Raw genomic sequence first — 17,939 nt, forward strand, 5'->3', positions numbered from 1 at the left:
CTCTCGCAGGGGGGCCGGGAGGACATCCGGGCCGGCCTGCCGCCTCCCCCCTCCGGCCCACCCGGGCCCTCGCAGGGCCCCGAGCGGCGGGCGGGCAGGGCGCTCTCGGCGAGGGAAGCGGCGGCATGTGGCGGCCGCGCGTGCCCTGGGCGCTCGCCTGGCTCGTGTGGATCGCCCGCCTCGAGCCCGTCCCGCCGCCCGCGGGCGCCGCTGCGGACTCCAGCGCCGCTGAGCTCCGCGGGAACGGCTCCGGCGCCGAGCACGGTGCCTGCGCAGGGGGAGCTGCTGTCCTCGGCGCCTGGGCGCTCTCCTCGGAAAGCCTCCTAGGTACCCCGGGCTCCCGCCGAGGTTCGCCTGGGGGGTCGTAGCACCCGCTGAAACAACGGTTAGATTTGCTGGAGACCTTGATAGAAGGAGACGGACTAGTTTTTGACGATGAGGAAGAAACAGTCAAACGATCCCTTACTGCTTTTAAAATTACAGCTAGATTCGCCGTAGGGAGCAATTTTCTGTTCTTTGTATTAGCAACGTATCCTTATGGAGAGATGTCCCAACTGTAGGCTAATGCAAGCTGGATGGCACGAGGCTGCATAGCGATCCGGCCTGCAGAACCACTATGATAACATAACAAAGATAATTCATATGATAGCACTACACAAATAACTTCTGCAGGTGGTGGGATTACGTGCACACACTGAGAAATAAGGATCCGTGACACGTCTTGTGGCTGCTGTCTAAAACGGGGGTTTTCTTTAGGGGTATTGAAAATCATTGCTAACAGTCTTAAAAGAGATAATTAAATTACTGCTTTTACAGAAGAGTGACTCTGAGGTACTGGAGTTTTATATTTAATAAGGAATCATAAGATTATTGTAAGCAGAAATCCATTAAAATGTTAAAATACATACTATTAGTGCAGTGTTTTAAAACAGTATTTGTCCTCTTTTATCGTGGGTCAGGGTGCAGAGTACCTCTGAGGGAAGAATGAAGTAAGTCACTTGAGTACATAGGTTATGCTACAGCAAGAAATGAGCCTTTCTTTTGCTGTTTGCCTTCCTCAGAGAGGACGTCAGGCTGTTTTTTTTTATGTTACTCGGTGATCATCACTGCACCTGGAGTGTATAGCACCTACCCGCAATTAGCAGCGTACGGTGGCTTCCTCTGTGTTTGTTATGTTATAGGGTCCTGCTGTGGCCGTTGCTGAGTTTGTCTTTTCCTTCTGAAGGAAACATCCTTTAGGGTTCCATATAATTGAATGCAATATAAAACTGCCATGAGACTGTTCTAATTAGGATTAATCCAAAGTAATCCTAAATATGTTTTAGCGTTTAAAACTGGCATGAACAATCTGTTTCTTTAACTGCAGGATTCAGTCCTTTTAAAAACCCTGAACAGAATAAAATCTTGAATGTATTTAGGATAATCCTAAATTAAAATCCTAAATTTTATTTAGGCTTGCTTTTCATGCAAACTTACTACATGATGTGGTGATAAAGGTCGGTGGGTTTTGTTGTTTCTGAAGTATTTTGACTGGCTTTAAGGAGAAATGTATCTACAATAATATGGCTAAAAGATTTTAAAGATTTCTTGCTTTTTTTTTTTTTTTTTTTTGTTTACAGATCCTTTTCCAATTGATCCTATTCAGGAAAATTACGTCCGTAACGTGAGAAACTGTATTTTTTCGGTTGCCTATCCTACACCTTTTAAATCTAGAGTTCTTCTTGTAGCTGTTTCAAAGGTTGGCTGTTATTTTTGTTCCTTTGTTTTTCATAGAGATTGTTAATGCATGTACTAAAACATTTGTATATCATATACTATTTATTGTTAATGCATATTATCGATATATACTTTAAAAATATAGAACATTTCAACATATTGTTCATTCACTGCACCTTCAATGTGACATGTCTCTTAATAACAAAACCTGTACAGAAAGCACATTCATTGCCACTGAAAATTTGGTCATATTCAAGTACCATGGTTTTGTTTTTTTTTTTTCTCTCCAGGAAGTTCTTGAAAATATTTTGGATCTTGATGTATCTGTCAGAGAGAGAGCTGACTTTCTTCAGTTCATCAGTGGTGAGAAAGTGACACTCGGGTCTATTCCTTTGGCCCACAGATATGGAGGTCATCAGGTAACCCTAACACTTATTCTTCCAGGTGGAATCATATAGGACTTTCCATGTGGATTATATCCTGACAATCTATAAGTACATGAGTGCTTATGAACGCTTAGATTGCAAATTTGCCCTTCAGTAAGGGCCTGCATGCAGATGGGAGAGAACTGCAGCATTCTTTCATGGTACCATGTCTGCTTTCTCTGCTGCTGTTCGTGCCAGAAGCAAATTATCTTTTTAACTTGGGCTGGTTGCAGAGTTTGCCTTGCAGCCCAGCAGGCTCTGATTTGTGATAAGTGTCAGCTCAGGGGAAGAAAGAAGGACAGAGCTGTACTGAAATCAGCAATACCATGGTTACTTGTAGTTAAATTTCATTGAAACTGATGAGATTGTTCATGGAATAAGAGTGGTAGAATTTGATGTGTAGGCTGCAGCTGTACTTATGTTGCTAGAAAGTAGAGAAAAAAATTGGAATTCCCTGCATTTTTTTTTCCTGTGCTTTTCTGATTCATTATTTCTGTGAATGTGGAAGTACAGTTTTAGGGATAAAAACCTTAATGCCTACCTGAGCATATGTGTTATTATATTGCATAGATAACAGTGAGTCTACACATATTTGTACTATGTGAGTTAGAGTATAACTACTGTAAATGATAGTAAGAAGAAAATGACTTGATTTTCATTTCTGCCAGTTTGGTATCTGGGCAGGTCAGCTGGGTGATGGAAGAGCCCACTTGATTGGAGTATATACAAACAGGTGCGACATATTTTAAAATGATTGATTTACTTCTATATACTATTCAGTTGGTTCATGAATTCCCCAAAGTGTATCATTATAGATGGTAATGATATTTTTGCAGGCATGGTGAGAGGTGGGAACTACAGTTAAAGGGTTCAGGAAAGACCCCGTATTCCAGGTAAACTGCGTTTAATTCATAAATATCAAAATTAGGTGTTTTCTTTTTTAAATTTGCCTTAGTTTTACAATCTATTCCTTGTTCTCTGTCCTCCATAGGAATGGTGATGGAAGAGCAGTGCTTCGCTCTTCTGTGCGAGAATTTTTATGTAGTGAGGCTATGCACTATCTTGGAATTCCTACAAGCAGAGCTGCAAGGTGTTTTTCTTTTATTATTCACAGTATCCTTATTTACAGGTAATTTTGTGACTGAGTTTAACTGAGCATCAGTAAAGCAGGACAACTGATTTCTAGGAAGACAGATATTTCTTTTCATAAATATGCAGCAAAACATATCAAATGTACAAATATATCCCTCCAGTTTTTTAGATTTTTAGATAACACTTTCCAGTAATAATAAGCTCCAGCAATTAATTAATTCATTTGTATCTGTGGTACAATTTAAAATACTATTTTTTTAAACACTATATTGTGTAATGTGTGTGTATTGTGGTGAACAGCTGTTGTTCACTTGTAAGACTGTCTTAACTGAATGACTTTAATTTGTAATCTAGTTGATTTTGTAAAGAAAATAAAAAGTGGAAATTAGTTTGAGTAATTACATCTGATACTAACTCCCCTCTCCTGTTTTTATGGTACGACAGTTTCTTCTCTTTAAAGAAAGTATTGTTCTCTCTTCTGTTTCTCGCCGAAAGACTTGGGGGGAAAAAAAAGGAGGACTAGATTCCTGTTTCGTAAATAATACTAATACCTCTAGTGTATAGGGATAATGAATTAATCTGTTAATATATTTTATATGGTTAATGAATGAGTCTAGGAATACATTTAAGTTAAGCATTTAGATGCCCTGAAGAATCGGGGCAAGTGAGCAAATGTGGAGAGTGACTATTTCTGTATTGTTATAGTCATGTACTGACAATTTTTACTCTTTCCGTTCAGTTGCTTATGGCTTTTGAGATTGGTAGGAAAAAATTGTCAGCCAAGTAAAATAGATATTAATACTGGAGGTAGTAACTAATGTAGGTAATTGTTCTCAAGTCCTTATTTATACAAACATCCTTCTTCTAATTATTGCTTTTCTAGATTAAAGGGAAAAAGAATAAAAATTCATTTAAAAAATTCAAAAATGTATTCAGAACTAATTCTACTTGAATCAAGGAAGACTAATAAATGCACTTTTTTGGATCTTTTCTTAGAATTAAGTAAATTGAATTTTTCAGCTGATTGTGTTTTAAAATTTAAATTTTATTTTGTGTTCCAAGTGAGCTCATGTCTGTTCTCTGGAATTTCAGACTTTTTTTTTTTTTTTAAAAAAAAGGTTCTGCAGAAAAAGCCCTGTATTAAGCTGCCACCTGGCTAGGTTTCTGTGTTTGCAGAACACAGAAGTGTCTGTAAATCTCTCTAGCATTAATTTTTACGCATTTTCTCTGTTGGAGTGCAGTGTTTGTAAATGACATTTCGGATGGTCTGTTCACTGACTTCACCTTGGGACCTTTTGCTGTTAGCTATTGATGCAAAACTGTAAATCTGTCTAAATATCAGCAGGAAAGCATCTGGCAAGGTTACGTCCTTTTTTTGCTGTCGTCTCAACAAGTTGTTCAGTGCAAAAACAATACAAAATTACTCCTTAACTGTGCACAAATTCTACTGAGTACAGAGTGTGCCTTAGTTCTGCTGGCAAATTGGTTAAATGTCTGGCTCTCTTGACTGTGCTGTACAGGCTTTCCAGACTGCTTGTAAGGCTTAATTTAGAAAAACCCCAGCTGATATCCATATTCTTCCCAATGGGGAGCCGTTGTACGGAGGCTGGTGAGATGCATTTGCAGAGTTCTTGTCAGGTCTTGGCAAAAGCGTGGGTAAAAGCCTCATATCTTATCCCAGAACACCCAGCAGGCTGGTTTGCTCTGTTGAATTCAAGTACTGCACTCCCAATAGGGTGCTACAGTTTAGGACTGTACTGCCAGATAAAGAACATTTCTTCATATGGTACCATTTTAGTCACATACTGAGGCTTCCAGTCAGCAGTGAGTCAAACAAGTGAGCTAGTATGCATAGTTTTCAAAGTGAAACGGCCCTTGATATTCATGAAGAACAGCATGTACGGTGCTTGGGAAAGTAAAGTCTAGCCCTTAAGCTGGAGTGGGGGGTAGGAGGAGGTGTAATCCGTCCATCCTTCTCTGGGTGCTGTTCCAGCTTCTCTGACATAATAGCAACTTCAGCGCTGCATTTCCTGTGGTTGTGTGTACAGCCAGTCTGCTGCTGCCTTCTCGCAAGTAATGTTACCTACCAACTGCAGGGGCCACTTGAAAACTCCTTTTGGAGTGAGAATGTAGGTATCTATGCTCAGTGATTTGGCCAGCGCTTAAGAGATGCTGGTCCATCAGCTTGTATTAATAAGTAACCAAATGCTGGTGTCTCCATGGATTTTCTGTCAGTAATAAGAGAGATCCTAGTATTCTGCAGGAATTTTGTAGAGATCCTGCTAAGTGTTACGTAATCAAAAAGAAACAAGCCTGTGAACAAGTCTGTTCACAATGGAAAAATTTAGTAGCTTTATTTTTCTGAGCACCTCTCTTCCTTAGTGCTCTGATGCACACACTGTTTTTGTTAATATACAGGGTTTGTTCCTTGTTCTTGAAAATGTTTTTCTTGAAATCATTAAGGTTTTCTTCTTCCATCTCATTTATGTCAGTACTTTTTATACTTACTCTTACAGACATACTGATCATACATGATTATTCCCATAAGACTCTTTTCTGGAATTTTTTTCTTAGTGTTGCTTGTATCAATACAGCTCCAGTAGTGGCAGCATCACAGAGAGCGAAAGCGTAGACAAACTATCCTGCAGCCTCTGGAATTTTATCCGTTATATTTCTAAATGTTTGCAAAGCAATGCTTTTAATATTTCTGTTCCTAGATTTTTTTCCCTCCTCTCTTTGGAGCAAGTCACTGCCTGTTCTTCGCGGTTAACAGAGAACATTCAGTTTGGGTGGCTACTAGATGCATTCAGAAATAACAAAGTAGAATAATAATTTAATTTGGAGCCCTCAGTTACTATGGCAGCTGACCTCACTCTGTGAGAATTAAGATGAAATATTCCTTATAATGTTTTTTCATATATTTATATGTATACGCAAATAATACTACTAATAATACTAATACATACTGAAGTATGTAAAAACGTAATCTGATGTGCTCTGGAAATTTAACACTTAGGAGTTGTTTTAACTGTATGACTGTCTTCAGTCATATTCATGAATGAAGTATTAGGTTTGCCTCGTGTCCTTTTCTGTGTACCTCCAAGGAAAGTTTGATTCTGTCTCTGTAGAGTCTTCATCTATCTAATGAGTGGCTGTAATTAGCTGCATTAAGTTTTCAATGCAGCTATGTAAATCCACTTACGTATTTTTGGATAGAAAGGCCTTTTTCAGTCATCAGAAGGCAAAGATAAGAATTATATGAAACAAGCTAAATTTTTCTTCTGCTACACTCTGCTTATTGAGGGGACTCTGACAAGACCTCTTCCAAAAGACAGCACCAAGCGTTACTTCTGTAGATTGTCAGTGTAATCTCAGTTGCTTTGGAGAGGAAACTTCCTACGCATAAAGCTTAGAAGAAAATGGTGCCTTTGAGTGGTTTGTTAGGATTGATTCTATTTTTTTTTTCTGATGCAACAGGAAAAAAAGTAAAATTACATATTTTATTTTCTAAGATGAGTATAAATTGTGAAACATTTTAGAAAAAGCTAAGTTTTTCATCTTCTAAGCACTCACAAATCTCAACGTTTGGACAAATAGGAAAATCTATAGGATGTGCAGAATTTTAAGGCAACTGAAAAGGAGATTGCTTTAAAAAAATACAAAGTGAAGAAGAAAGGGATAATTAAAATGCTTCATCATAGTTATGCCTTTTTGTGTGTTGATACTATTTGCAGAGTCCCTGATTACTAAGGATGCCAGATCTATCCAGGAAGTTACTGAAAAAGCAGTTTGGCCCCCCTAATAGGGCGACCTACGGTCTGATGCAACAGTTTGGTTTCTGATTTCTCTGTCCTCCTAATTTTGCTGTTGTGCTCAGGGGACTTGTATTTATTTGTTACCATCATACGAATCAGTCATTAAGATTCTAAGCTGAATGCAGTAGCTTTTTGAATGCAACTCCCTCTCTAAGAACAATGTAGGTAATGGAAATTAGACAACATTGTATAAATACAAAAGAAATGCATCTTGCTAATGAAGGATAATGAGGCTTGGTAAGCCTCAGCTTATTATATGCCTGTCTTTTGTAGAGGTGAAGCTATGCCAACAAAAAAAAAATCTTTTTTTTTTTTTTTAAGAAATATAAATTTATATAAAATATGACTTGGTCTTCAATGTAAAGTATTTTTGCTAAGATTACTTTTAAAAGATTTCATTTCTTGTTTCTTACAGCTTAATTGTAAGTGACGATGATGTATGGAGAGACCAATTTTACAATGGAAATATTAAGAAAGAAAGAGGTAATGAACATATTTTGAAATAATATATTGCAACGCTAACTTAATTCTCCATTGCAAAAAAAAAATTTAATGTATTTCATACATATGTAATAAAAAGTATGTAATAGGTGTCATCTCATCTTTTTAGATATAAAACCTCTCCTGAGAAAATCAACCTCAAACATTGCTTAGCATAAAGAAATGAAGCCGCATGAGCAGATCTGTTACGATCGTGGCATGTCTGTTGTAGGGGTATAATTATTATTTTCAAATATCATTACAAAAAACTATATTGGAAACCGGGCAAATTTTGCCTTGTTCTGCTAGCAGTGCTAGAATGAACAGCCACTACTGCTTTGGCTGTGCCATCGCTGCATCATATAAACCTGCTCTGAAAAAGAGCTGGATGGCCCAACATTGGTAAAAATCAGAGATGATTTATGTTGGCTTTTTATTTGTTGCTAGCATCTTTGATAGAATTCTGCTATTAATGCAATACTGGAATTTTGCTTGTATTTGCTGGTATAGTGCATCCTATTAATCATATGAAGATGTGGAGGAGTAAAAAATATCAATTGCTTTCCAGAAAATTAAACTTCGTCATTAAAATGTGTGTGTAGTAATGTGATACATATACACCTGTTGTATGTTGAGCACGCATGTAAAAATATGCATTTGACTATGGATATGTAAATTATGTGTCTAAATAAATAACATATAATTGCTTTTATTATGGGATTATTTTAATTTTCTGAAGCTCTGTTTACATTTAAACATATGTGTTTATATTTAAGGTGCAATAGTGCTACGTCTTGCCAAATCATGGTTTCGTATAGGATCCTTAGAAATCTTAGCTCATTCCGGGGAACTGGATTTACAAAGGTTCGAATTTAATCTTCCTAGTAACTATATTAATTCTCCTAACAGTCAAATATATATTAGAATACATATATACAGTTGGGATTCAGACATAAATTATTTAGAAAGGAAGATTACATAATTTAAAAAGAAAACCTACTTTTTTTTTTTTTTTTAAATAAGCATACGAATGATCTTACCTCATAAGGATAAAAAGCCTAGATATTTTTTTAAAGGCCTGGGTCTTACCAAATGAGAAAGTCTTTATAGCTACAATAGTTCTGGTAACTAACCGCTGTGTGCAGGATGGCTTTTGTTTAAGAGGTACTTGTAAATACATGGAATAAGCTCTTAAATTTCTCACTGTAACCTGTGAAACTAAATTAACAGATATATGAAATAAATCAGTAGCTTAAGTATGTTGTATGATGTATGCTTTCCAAGAACACGTAGAATTAGAAAAGTATATTGGATAATAAATTATTATGCAATTGTAAGCCTCTTAGCAATATTAATTTAGTGATAGGAGAACTGTGTTATTCCATTTCAAGCAATTGGCATGACAAGGTTTTAGTTCTACTGTAAATACTTTAAAGTAGTAGGATGTATTGGCCATTCTTCCTCAGGGGCTGTGTACTGGTTGATAATCACTTGCAATAGAAAATGTTGCGGGGTGCTTAAAAAAGAAAAAAAGAGAAGTAGCAGCAGTTGTACATGATAGTAGCTGGCCGTTCAGGATAATTTCCTGCATGTGTGTACACTTTCTTTCCCTTTGTTTTGAGATCTTTCAACAGATTTTTGTTGTAAAACTGAAAGACTAAATTAAGGAACTGAATTTAAGATGCAGCAGTACTGCATGTTTTTGGCTGAAATATTTGTGACTTCTTGGATTTAATGAGCATGTACATATCACTTCTACTCATGCAGAGTAGCTGACTCCTTCCTGCCTGTTTTGGAGGGGGCCTCCAGAAAGAGTGGCCAAGAGCAGTCCAGGCCACTGTGACTGTTTGCGCTTCCTCTTCAGAGAAGATCTCTCCTGAAAGAGCATGTCCTGGAGCAACCAGCTAAAATTCAGTGGCAATAGGTTAGACACACCTCGAAAGGGTCAGATTGCTAGGTACTCTGATAAAATTGTCACAATTTGAGGGAAATTTTGTGATTTGCTCCAACAATCCGATTAGAAAGTGAAATCTAGGTATTTCTGAGCATAGCCTTGCAACACTAGCAGAGATCCAACCTTACCACAGGTCCAGCCTAGCCCGGGTCTCCTACCCAGCTTGTAGGTGGTACTTGCAGCTTCCCCAGCCAGTGGCCCTGGCTGGCTCTGACCACCGGAGGACCCTATAGGAGGCTTTTAAATGTACTGAATGCCAGAGGGACTACTTTAAAGATCTGCAAATATGGGCATCTGACAGGCACTGCGGTTGTATGCATGTATCCCAATCTCCCAATCTTGTCATATAAGCAACTTTATGTAGCACTGTTTTGGGAATGGCCACTTACTATGACAAGTAACCCTACTTCCTAAAAGTTCAGCCATAAAATTTTCTGTGAGGGGAATTCTGATATAGAGTTATTGCCTGTAATGATACGCGTTTTTTTGAACACAAACTGTTTTTTGGTAGAAGATTGATGTTACAACAGGATCCGTTTTCACATACTGTACTCTGAAAATTTAACATCAGAGTTGTTTTAAGTCTCTGATTCTCCAGTCGTATTTATAACTGGAGCGTTAGGTTTTATCTCTAAGCATTTTAAAGGGTTTAATCCAAAACCGATTGCATTAAATAGATTGAGTTTTCTCATAACTGATTGCAGCAGGCTGTAGATCAGCATTTAGCTGTTGAAAAATAAGATTTTTGAATTATCAGTTCTAAAAGTACCAATTTTGTTTAAAGAATTCTGCATTTCTTGTTACAGAAGATTGCTGGACTTCGTCATCCAGGAACATTTTCCATCAATAGCCAGGAATGATTCAAATAGATATCTGGTAAGTCTTTGTTAAAAGTTATTTTTATTTTCCACAAGCATGTGAACAAAAAATAATTACATAAAGCTTTTCAAAGTCTGCAATTTTAAAAATTCTTAAAATGTGAAATAAGTGCTAAGTTTTTATTAGCAGAAGTTTGTAAATATTCTTCTGTAAAAAAAAAAAAAAAGAACAAACAAAAAAAACTACTGCTAGTAGTTTCTCTCTGAAAATCAAATATGAATATTCTTTTTTCACAGTTTTTCATTGTGTAAACATTTATTGGTAGTCTTCCATTCTCAGTTATTTTTTTTCCTCCTACTGCTCAGATATTAAGTGAACAGTCGTCATGGAGTGATGAATTATATTCTTCCTTATATAGTATATATATTGTCTTTGTTCCCTTTAAGAGTTGTTAATTTCTCTTAGTGCATGTGTATGTGTTTATATAACTACAGTCTTTGGTGGACAAGGTTAATTTGCAAATCAGATCATTTAAGAATGTGAACAAAAAGTTCTGACAGACATAGATATAGTTTTAAAAATACAATGTATGGAATATTTGTAAAGTTAAATTTTTGTTGGTTGTTTTTTGTTGTTGATTATTGTATTCTGTATTTTTGATTGAGAGGACTTGAAGTAAAACATATATTTGATTTCAGGAATTTTTTTCTACAGTTGTATTAGAGACTGCAAATCTGATTGCACTGTGGATGTCTGTGGGTTTTGCACATGGTAAGCTGAAGTAGATACTGTTGTGGTATTGGCTTTACAGGAGTGTCTCTTTGTCATGTACTTAAAGGTGGCTTTTTTACTGTCGTGTTTAATTCTCTTCAGTCTTTCTGATGTCTTTGTCTATAGCAGTATCTGTTATCCATTAATATTATGCAAGCTTTTCATTAACAATTAAGAGAGCTTTCTGATTTTTCAAAATATGACCGTATTTGACAGAAGCAAGGAAGGTAACAATGTGGGCTCCTCAGAATTGCTGTGATCATCTGATATATGTAGACCGTGTTTTGATGTCATATATAAGTGTCATTACTCTGAGTTTGATGCATCTGGCCTTTTATAGTTTATAGGATAGGGTGCTGTTCACCTTCATTCCAGATTTATATTATGAAAAATAGAATAGTATTGTGTTGCTAATACAGCACACGGTCAATTTGCAAAGAAAAAAGCTGATCAGTTGTGCAAGATACTGTTTCAATACCGTGTGGCACTGGAAGGAAAAGAAAACAGTGCCACCTAGGTGTAGAAAGCAGAAGCAAGATAATGTAGAAAACAGTTTCTAGTTTTCATACTTAAAATGCCTGCCAGGTCAAGAAAAAAAGAGACAAGATTATATTCCAGAATCTGATCTCTGAGAGGTAACTGCTCCAAGGTTGTCTAGGTTCATTGGATTGATTTCACAGCAAATTTTCTAGGCTACAGAATTCAGATGGAATTTTTACTTATGTTTTTCGTTGTTGTTGTTGTTGTTTAATTCTAGGTGTATGCAATACAGATAACTTCAGTTTATTATCCATAACAATAGATTATGGTCCATTTGGATTTATGGACTCCTATGATCCAAGTGAGTATAGGGCATGTTTTTAAATGCATCTTTTAACTTTAAATAGATTCCATATATTAGTTTATGTAATTTCTCTGTGCATGAAAACTGAATTATTACCAGAAAAATCCTGAATATGTCTATTGTCTGAAGTATTTTAGGAAAGAATAGTTACGTTCTAGATCAGAGGCCAGTTTTATGATACACTATACAGGTTCCATTTCACATTCTAAAAATTTCAAAGATGGAATGTTGCTATTAAACTCAATTCCATGAATAATCTTACCTATTGAACTTCATCAATTGAACAGATGCTACAACAGAGACCTAAAAAACTAAAAATTGCATATGGCTTTAAGCAGCCAAAAGCAGAAGTTGTATATGATTTCGAATACATCCTGCTCCATCTTTGTAGTCCCAGCAGCTAGTTATATATAGCAGGAAAAGAAATCTTTCTTTGAAGGTATGAACTCAGTCCACCTGAGATTGATTGATGTAGGTCCAGTATGTACATAAATACACATTATTGGATTGTTGTTTGGAGGCTGCATCTGAGTAAGGTTCCGAACCAGCAGTGTTTATCTCACTGACTGTTTTCATGAGACTGCAGCCTCAAATTAAGCAAGTCTCATGAGAATAGATGTTATACAATTTATATCAAATCAAAGAAGTCCAAACTGAGTCCTTAAAACTGAGCTTTCCCAGTTTTAGACCTTTCCCTGGAACGAGAACCAGAAGAAGTGGCTTAGAACTAAAATTTCGGATATGAACTGATCACCAGATCTGACAGGTGTGTCTGCCTTAATGCTCCATCTAGTGTTAACATCCTCAGAAAATTCAGGCAGTGCTGTATGCATTGATCAGCTTAGCTGCATCTGATCTGGGTAAGAGGTTCATGCTACATCCATTCTGAGGTTGGTGCTGTAGAGTATCCAGAAGTAAAATGTAAGCATATTAGGTATTTATTATCTCCCAAATGTGGATTTGCATAGGAGAACATCTTACCCCTGATTTTTCAGAAGTGACTATATAAAGCTTGGTTATACAACTAAACAAATCTTGACTAGGTGGCCTATTTTTTTTTTCTAATGCATTACTTTTCCAAAGATGTACATAAATCCTGAATCTGAACATAGGATTATTTGCTTAGTCTATTATATGTAGTAAACAACACTGAATAAAGCATTGCTTTTAGTATAAAAATTGTCTGTTTCTGTTTAAACATCTGAATTTATTTTGTATCTTCAAGTAGGAAGATGCTACTTGTGACATCTGGAAACTTGTTCATGAATGACATATCCCTTAGATTTGCAAATATTAGATCTTGAGTTAATCTAGTCTAAATAAATACGCTTGTGTTCTGAGTTTAAATATTTAGTACCTTCAGGGCTTTTATTAGTTTGCTGTTTAAACATAAAAATGAATGAACATTGCTATTTTAACATTGGTTATTTATTCTAAGTACTCCATTGTAGAAAAGTAACTTTTTGTTTGAAACAGATTTTGTTCCAAACACATCTGATGATGAAAGGAGGTATAAAATAGGAAACCAGGCAAATGTTGGGCTGTTTAATCTGAACAAGCTGTTACAAGCTCTGGAACCTTTATTGGATCCCAGGCAAAAGCAGCTGTAAGTAATCCTTAAAATATCTTAACGCTTGAAAGAACTAGTGAGATGGGAGAAACTCTAATCACCATCTGCTTAGGAAAGAGAGGGGTTAGCTTTTAAAATCTAATTTCTAAATGGAAATTGATTCTGGATTAATTATTGGCCAGAATAAAGTGGAGGGAGGGGAGGACATTATTTTTTTCCATGAGTCATAAATCATAGCAAAATATAACTGGAAAGCAATTTAAGATGTTGACTGGGCCATTCTCCTTTCTCTAAGGTAGGACCTTTACCTGTAGTTTCCTGTTACAAGTTTGTTTAGCTTGTTGTTAAAGATGCCTACTTATGCCTTCGTACAACCTCCTTAGGTAATGAGGAACTATTTTAATATCCTACTGTAAAGATTCCTAATATGAATCTTGTCTGTGCAGTTTAAACTCATGACTTCTTACTTGCTGTGAAAACAGAAGACAGATTGTATTTCTTTCTTCTTTTGAGCAGCTGTTTATGTATTTGAAGTCTGCTAAAATGTTTCCCTTCAGTCTTTTTTTCACTACAAATCCCAGTTGATTCAGAATATGGAAGTTGTTAGATATCAAAGAGGAAGTTTTTCTCCTTTTGTACAGCAGGTTTGCTGTACACAGCACAGTAGTATTGTAATTCCATAAAATTTGACATTTCTTTTGTTTTTACAGAGCTTCACAGATTCTACAGGAATATGGTAAACACTACTACATCCGGTATGTTGTTCTAGAACTTAAAATGTGCAGTCACAATATAGGGAAGTATGTTAGGTGACAATTTACTTACTATTGTTACTATTTTCAGTTTTACAGAACTATTCAAAAGAAAACTGGGTCTTCTTGGGGAGAATGAGGATGATAACCATTTGATTGCTTTTCTCCTAAAAGTGAGTTTGCTGTGCTGATTTTGTTGGCCAACATCTGAACTGATATCTAATACTTTAAAAACACTGACAGAGGTATATTAATTTCACTAGCTCATGGAAGATGCGGAGGCTGATTTTACAATGACATTTCGACAGCTCAGTGAAATTACTGAAGACCAGTTAAAGGAACTCCATATTCCTGAGGTATTAATTAACACACACACCCCATTTTGGGAATACTTAATATTGAATCAGGTTGAATGTAATGCTGATATAATGAAGGACCCCTGATATAATTGAGGACCCCTGAAGCTGTGACTTGCCTGGGAAACACATGCGATTGTAGCATTATTAAGGGACAGGGAGACTAAGGGACCTGTATCTTGCTATCATCCTCTGTTAAGTCTGTGTCTGATAATGAAGGATATGTTAATGAAGAGTGTTGAAGTCAAATTTTCAGCCTCTGGTATAGGTAAATATGAGTAGTCTTAAACATTCATGCACACATGGGAATGTGATTGTCTTCACATTTAACATGGGTCTTCTGGACATCCTTAGGAACTTGTTTGTAGTTAAAAATCTTTCTCCAGACTGAATTGTTGTCTGAATGTACACAATATTTTTACAGTTGAAATATTAGTAAGAGCTTTCTTCCCCACAGCTTTTTGTTTGTTTAAGAATTCCTTCTGATAGTATTTCATAAGACACAAGCAAAGTTGGACAGGGCTTATGAGAGCAATTTCAGTCTTGGACCCATCAAATTTACCTAAAGTGGATTTGTGAGTTGGCTTAAACCTCTATTCTCAGGCCCATCAGCTTGTCTCAGTATCTAATGACAAGTGAGATCCCACCTCACAAACTCGTGCTAGAATCTCAGCCCATCGTGGCCTCTGCCCTTCCATGGGCACAAGATTGGTGTTAAATGTAGCCTAAAGCGTAGGAATGCATCGCATAGGTCATGCTCAGTTTACTATTCCATCCTGTCTTGCTGCTAACTCCCACTAAACTTATTCTTCAGGACCAAGTATTAACATAAAAGGGATTTAAGCTTTCCAGCAGTGGAAAAAGATGAACTTCATAGCCTGCATATGGTGCAGACTTCAGTTCAAACATTTCAGTCATATTTCCATTTCTGGAATAAGATGTCCCGATCCAATATCGGGGGGGGGGGGGGGGGGTTCGTTACGATCCCAAGGACGAGACTAAGACCCTAAAACCGGTCAAATATTGTACAACCTTTTAACTTTATTTTCCACGAAGTGGGGAAAAAAGGTGGGGGGAGAAGGCGAAGGGGAGGCGAAGGGAAGAGAGAGAGAGAAAGGGGGAGAGAGAAAGAGATATCACCACCCGTGGATCCAGTGGCGTCCCGTTGGTCCTCTTCACCCTGGGTGTAAATTTTAGCGATGCGCGTGCAGTAATTACAACTCGAGCAGGGTCCGACCCTAGGTTCCCGCTGAAAAGTTCGGAGCCAAATCAAGGCAAATTAAATAAATAAATTGTAATGACACGCATGCAGTAGTTACAGCTCGAGTTGGGTGCCTCCGAAGAGGGACCCTGAACAAAGAAATCCCTGGGCAATTATAGCTTTTTCAAATTAAGTTTCCCACCCCTCACGCGGTAGTTCAGACCAATAGTAATTTTCAGGTCTGGGGTCTCCTGCTCCCTATTGGGTCTCCTCGTTGTTCCTAGGCAGGCTGTTTTTCTCCCTTATCTTTACTGTTGCGGTTTCTGCTGACAGAAGTGTTTTGATTCCTTGGGTCCCACCCTTGTCTCTCAAGGCACAAACACAAAGAGGTGTTGCTCCAGCAATTAGCACTGCCCCAGCAGTGACAGTAGGTGTTATCTTCCAAGGTCCTGACGAAGAGGACATAATCCAGACCCCCCCTTAATTAACACTGTTTCAGCAGTGAGGGGAGGCTTTGTTTCCCAGGGTCCTGGCGCCCAAGCAGGCCTTATTTCAAAGCCTTCACATCCTCCCTCCTGGAGTGTGAAGCACAGGAATGCAGACTGCTTGTAACTCCCTTATCTTTCCAGCCTGCACCAGCTCTGGGGCCCTTTCTCACTGAACTAGGGCCAGGTCCCAAAGTCTCTGCCCGATCGTGCCCTGGTTCAGCGCAGGCTCGGTGTGTCCTGGGTGGTCGCAGGGAGACCGTTTCGGGGGTCGCAGCAGCTCAGTCCTGTTTCCGCCGGGAACAGATGGCTTGTTCGGGGTTATGGTTTGCTTGCACCTTATGTACCAAGAAATGTTTAAGGCAAAAGTTCACTCATCTGTCCGCCACAGATGTTTAGCAAGTAATAGTTGCATAAAAATGTAGAATGGAATTTCTGAAAAGGAAATTCGTAAGCACCAGATCTGGAAAGGAAAAAAGGAGGCCTTTTCACATGAGCCAAAAGGATTTTCTTTCTTTAGACAGTATCTTTTCCATGTGGCAAGTATTAGTCACTTTGCCTGGGAAACTTTGTTGCTGTTCCCTAACTTCTGGCTAATTTCTGTTTGTCTTTGAATCTGATTTATAGATCATGGTGTAATTGTGACCTTGTTACCCCTCTGAGGGTTTTCTGCAGCCTTAATTGGAAGTGGTTGGGGTTGGGTTTTTTTGTTTTGTTTGTTTTTTGTTTTTTTTACCTTCAGACAATTAAGCAATTTAGCCCACAAGTTCTGAGTCCCAAAACTGATGTGGTAAAGCAGGTACAATTTTTTGCAGGTAGAAAAAAATTATTTTTTAAAGAAATTTTTATATAAAAGTCAAGTTCCCCTGTTGTTTACTCATGCACTGAGACTTTGTCAGTGGCAAATAAGATTCACTTGTTGGTTTGTAGATCACTTAAATATTTTCTTTCAGATGCATATCAAAATTGATCTAAGAATGCCAGAACCCTTCAGGAGCACTGCGGGAATCCTTACATTCCAGTCTTAACTGGAAACATTCTGGTATTCCTGCTAAAGCAACCTAACCCTGCACACCTTGGAAGAAATGCTTGATGCCCACGCTCACCTGCTATCCCTGTGCTGGGCCCTCAGCTCTTAGTCACTTCTCTAATTTTAACTCATTTTTATACTCAAATGTGTTTTTCATTATATTTTTAAACTCCCATTCCTTTAAAAAACACACAGAGATGTGATTGAACCTTAGTTTCATGCTTGCTTTTAGGTTTCCCTTACTTGACTTCCCCTCCCCCCTTTTTTTCCTATATCTGCTGTTTATCTCCTTTTACTTATGTTCATTTCTTTTGAACCTGTTCTTTCTGTGAAGTTCATTTTTTGTCTGTAAGCTGTGGCTACTGTCTTTCAACCAAACAATGTAACACAGTTATTAGCTCAGTGTAGGCCACCAGGGAAGCCTTTTTTGTGGTTGTTGTCCAGCACTGGAGTTGGTAACCCCAAGTTCTGGTTACTCTCTGTTTTCCTTTTCCAAGTTTCATCTCTTCTCCCTTCCTCCCCTCCTTCTGTCTCTATTAATCTCCACAGTCTTCTCCTATGCATGTAGACTTTAAGTTACCCTCTTTCTCCACACCCTATCTTTCTTTATCGATATCTTCTCCTTACCC

The 17,939-nt window shown here is 37.6% G+C and overlaps 1 protein-coding gene across 7 annotated transcripts in view; it reads left to right on the forward strand.

Annotated features, from left to right (window-relative positions):
• The first annotated feature begins 1 nt into the window (after position 1).
• LOC112984014 (protein adenylyltransferase SelO-like) overlaps positions 2–17,939 on the forward strand; it is a 39,982-nt gene continuing 22,044 nt past the window's right edge. For 3 of the 7 annotated variants that reach the window (XR_010387570.1, XM_064505888.1, XM_064505889.1), the window contains exons 1-15: positions 2–348; positions 1,620–1,738; positions 2,007–2,135; positions 2,810–2,874; positions 2,978–3,034; positions 3,133–3,270; positions 7,464–7,531; positions 8,305–8,392; positions 10,289–10,358; positions 11,000–11,072; positions 11,830–11,913; positions 13,393–13,522; positions 14,197–14,241; positions 14,330–14,411; positions 14,502–14,594. Coding sequence is in view for 6 of the 7 variants with exons in the window: in XM_064505888.1 (XP_064361958.1) it covers positions 126–348; positions 1,620–1,738; positions 2,007–2,135; positions 2,810–2,874; positions 2,978–3,034; positions 3,133–3,270; positions 7,464–7,531; positions 8,305–8,392; positions 10,289–10,358; positions 11,000–11,072; positions 11,830–11,913; positions 13,393–13,522; positions 14,197–14,241; positions 14,330–14,411; positions 14,502–14,594 (1,464 nt within the window). In the remaining variant the exon portion in view is untranslated. Of the gene's footprint in view, positions 386–1,619; positions 1,739–2,006; positions 2,136–2,809; positions 2,875–2,977; positions 3,035–3,132; positions 3,271–7,463; positions 7,532–8,304; positions 8,393–10,288; positions 10,359–10,999; positions 11,073–11,829; positions 11,914–13,392; positions 13,523–14,196; positions 14,242–14,329; positions 14,412–14,501; positions 14,595–17,939 lie in introns of all 7 variants that reach the window. The other 4 variants (XM_026101515.2, XM_026101513.2, XM_026101516.2 and 1 more) reach the window with 4 other exon arrangements.

Source organism: Dromaius novaehollandiae, chromosome 2 (genome assembly GCF_036370855.1).
Source record: "Dromaius novaehollandiae isolate bDroNov1 chromosome 2, bDroNov1.hap1, whole genome shotgun sequence".
Classification (NCBI taxonomy): domain Eukaryota; kingdom Metazoa; phylum Chordata; class Aves; order Casuariiformes; family Dromaiidae; genus Dromaius; species Dromaius novaehollandiae.